Source organism: Rhamphochromis longiceps, linkage group LG2 (genome assembly GCF_057381845.1).
Source record: "Rhamphochromis longiceps isolate RC_006_pf linkage group LG2, R_longiceps_female_GT1.1, whole genome shotgun sequence".
Lineage (NCBI taxonomy): Eukaryota > Metazoa > Chordata > Actinopteri > Cichliformes > Cichlidae > Rhamphochromis > Rhamphochromis longiceps.
The window spans coordinates 18569897-18573216 of NC_140558.1; the positions used below are offsets into that span (position 1 = coordinate 18569897).

General features: G+C 47.9%; 1 protein-coding gene across 1 annotated transcript in view; it reads left to right on the top strand.

Moving 5' to 3' along the window:
* Positions 1-1020: 1020 nt before the first annotated feature.
* Positions 1021-3320, top strand: part of LOC146677133 (sequestosome-1-like) — a 5909-nt gene continuing 3609 nt past the window's right edge. Inside the window, exons 1-7 of the mRNA XM_085379275.1 lie at positions 1021-1345; positions 1650-1745; positions 1825-2171; positions 2248-2392; positions 2642-2710; positions 2852-2988; positions 3118-3315. Coding sequence (XP_085235401.1) covers positions 1183-1345; positions 1650-1745; positions 1825-2171; positions 2248-2392; positions 2642-2710; positions 2852-2988; positions 3118-3315 — 1155 coding nt within the window. The 5' untranslated portion in view covers positions 1021-1182. The remainder of the gene's footprint in view (positions 1346-1649; positions 1746-1824; positions 2172-2247; positions 2393-2641; positions 2711-2851; positions 2989-3117; positions 3316-3320) is intronic.

Genomic DNA, 3320 nt, shown 5'->3' on the forward strand with positions numbered 1-3320 from the left:
TATAACTGAAGTAATGATGTTAAGTCCTTAAAGTCATATTCATGAAGCAATTTTTATTTTTGTATGATACCTGATTTATATGGATTATGGCTGAAGTAAACTAAAGCCTAAAATACTTAGTCATTTGTTTAATAGTAATTTAACATCATATAATTCACATATAAAACTATAAATTGTGATTTTAAATGGTTTAAAAGCATGTAGAATAGCATATGTAGGCAAGTATATTTCTCCGCTTTTTATTAAGAAGCAAAAACAAAAAGGAAAAAAAAAAAGAAACAGGGCAGGGTTCAGTGGTTGAATCATCCGTCCCCACCAATGCCAAAACCAAATCTACACCCTTGTGGGTAGTGGATCTAGTCTTGTGACTCTGCGTCACCGTCTCCTGTCTGCAGTGACTCAGAGTCAGCTGACTGAAGAGTTGCTGCTGATTGGCCTAGGCTGACAGAAAAACAGTTAAGTTTAATAAACATGAAACGCGTCAAAGATCAATAAATCAGTCAGACCTGAGAACTTGGACACTCGTTTTGAAGTTTTAAACTTTATTTAAAATGTCCCTGAGTGTTTACTTGGTGTTTTTAGAGATAAAGGTTGAGTTATCAGTTGAAAGGTTTTATTGTCCAGATTTCAGGACCAGGTTTAAAACGCTTCAGTCACGTGACCATGAGCATATCTTTGGTTTTGATTGGAGAGTAAGCAGCAGAGCCCGAATGATTGATTTATTAATCCAATCCCCGTCAGCTGTGAGCTCTGATCAGTCCGCCTAATTATTGATGATTAGTTTCATATCGAAAGCCTGCTCTGTGATCAGGTGTTGAAACCGTCTTGTAAGGATGACTTTGCGATATTTTATCATGAACTTTAAACAGGTCACATGACTCAGGGAAAGTACCTCATTGGAAAGCCGCTGAGTCATTCCTCGGTTGCCATTGGTCCTGTGGGCGGGACTCTGAGAAAAAGCCAATAGAAGGCCGAATCTGTGTTTACTTCCCTGACGTCACAGACGTCGTTTCCCACGTTTGTCGCGGAAGTAAACATAAAGCAGAGCGAGAGATTTCAAAGTGCGTCACAAACTCACCAACTCCCGGACCTGGACACCTCTCAGCGGACATAGACATAAACCCGGCCTCCGGTTGACGATCAGCGTACAGAGACACAGGTGTACCCGGTGTCAGCGGCAGGATGTCGGTGACTGTTAAGGCCTACCTGCTGGGGAAGGACGAGGCGGTGAAGGAGATCCGCAGGTTCGCGGTGGATCAGGACGTGTCCTGCAGCTTCGAGTACCTGAGCAGGAAAACTGCGGACGTGTTTGGAAACCTGAACAACTTCAACCTGTTTTACCGAGGTGAGCGCGCGGGGGTTCAGATGAGGGATTTACACTCTGACCGCTTCCTGGATTCTTATTGATTGTTTTAAGTTGTGACTGTGAGAGTGAGGACGTAACTGAGTTAGTGCGCAGGCGCACACTCACCTGACCAGACTCACCCGTTTCCCTGTAAACACATGAAACCGTAATCAGTTGTCGAATTAATCTTTATTTATAGTCATGTAAACGGACAAACACCCTCAAAGTTAGTCTGGAATTATAAAGTCACCTGCAGCCTTTGTAGTTCACCAGTGTGTGACTAATGATGATGATGGTGTTGCAGATGAAGATGGGGACCTGGTGGCCTTCTCCTCTGATGATGAGCTCATGATGGGTCTGGGGTGCATGAAGGACTCCACCTTCCGCCTCTTCATCCGAGGTATGTTTGCAGTTTGTATAAATGTTATTGCTCGCAGTATCCGTCCTCCAGCTGTGGTAATATAGCTTCATTCTTACAGAGAAGAAGGAGCACAGACGGGACTTCCCTCTCCATGCTTTCCCTCCCTTTGCCTTTGGGCCTCCCCCTGCTGGAGGTCCTCCCCCTCCCCCTGCTGGAGGTCCTCCACCTCCCCATGCTGGAGGTCCTCATGCCCCACCCCATGGACCACACATGGGTCCGCCTCCTCCTCATGTGGCCCCACCCTACACCATGCACCCCAACGTTACCTGTGATGGCTGCGATGGCCCTGTGATTGGGACCCGCTTCAAGTGTTCAGTGTGTCCGAACTACGACCTCTGCTCCTCCTGCCAGGCTAAGGGGAAGCACACTGAGCACGCTCTACTGCCCATTTGGCACCCACTGCAGGTGAGTCTACCTGTGCAGGTCTGCAGGTGTCCTGTTCAGGCCCTTCAAAACATGACTGTGAGGCTGTGTTTTACAGTGGTTTCCTCGGGGGAAGTGGATGAAGAGGATGAGACACTGCATGTGGAACCTGAACCAGAACCAGGCTCAGAACCAGGACAACGACCCGGACCAGAACGAGTCTAGCCCTTCCAAACCTGTTGCTGATGCAAACACCCCCTCTGGTGAGTTCTGCCATCTTGGTTAAAGTGATACTTGATCAATAAGTCAGATCAGAGCAGATAAGGTCAGGAAGCGATGTACAAGAGGGAAAATGCAGCAACATTTCAAAATAAAAAGACCACGTGTGGACTGAATGGTCATGACATCAGAGCCGCGTTTGTGTGGCCCTTTAAACATCCTGTCACAGCACTAAAATAATGTTATGTGTGACATCTGTGTGATTTTAAAACATCTTTTATTTCTCCCTGCAGGCTCTCAGACCAACGTGGACTTCCTGAAGAACATTGGCGAGGGCGTGGCAGCCATGTTGAGCCCACTAGGTGAGTGTCAGTCTCATTTAAACAGTTGTTTGATGCTGTAAGGTAAAGACTATGATGTCACTGTGTTTGTGCATGTGAGATGAGTGAACATCTCTAGCTGGCTCTAAAACAGGAAGTGGTGTGTGTGTGTGCTTTACACAGGTATCGATGTGGACATCGACGTGGAGCACGAGGGCCAACGGACCAAGGTGACCCCACCTACTCAGAGTGGGGGGGGTGAGGGCGATGAGGAGATGGAGCATACGAGCAGTGAGGGCGGGGCCAGTCTAGGAGCAAAGGTAACTTTTAATTTTATAAAACCTCAAAGTGCTTCATGATGTAAATATCAGAAGAAAGAACAATCAGCTGATCCTGACGGGACAGCAGGGAGGAAGAACTACCTTTTAACATCTCCTGTGACCTTTTAGCGTGGTGACCCTCAGGTGAGCAAGGACTCTGATGAGGAGTGGACCCACCTGAGCTCCAAAGAGGTCGACCCCTCCACAGGTGAACTGCAGTCCCTGCAGCCCGACAACCAGGAGCAGGGGCCCCTGTCTGAGGGGCAGGCGGGCCCCAGCGGGCTGAGGGAGGCGGCACTGTACCCACACCTGCCTCAAGGTAAGCTGGCATC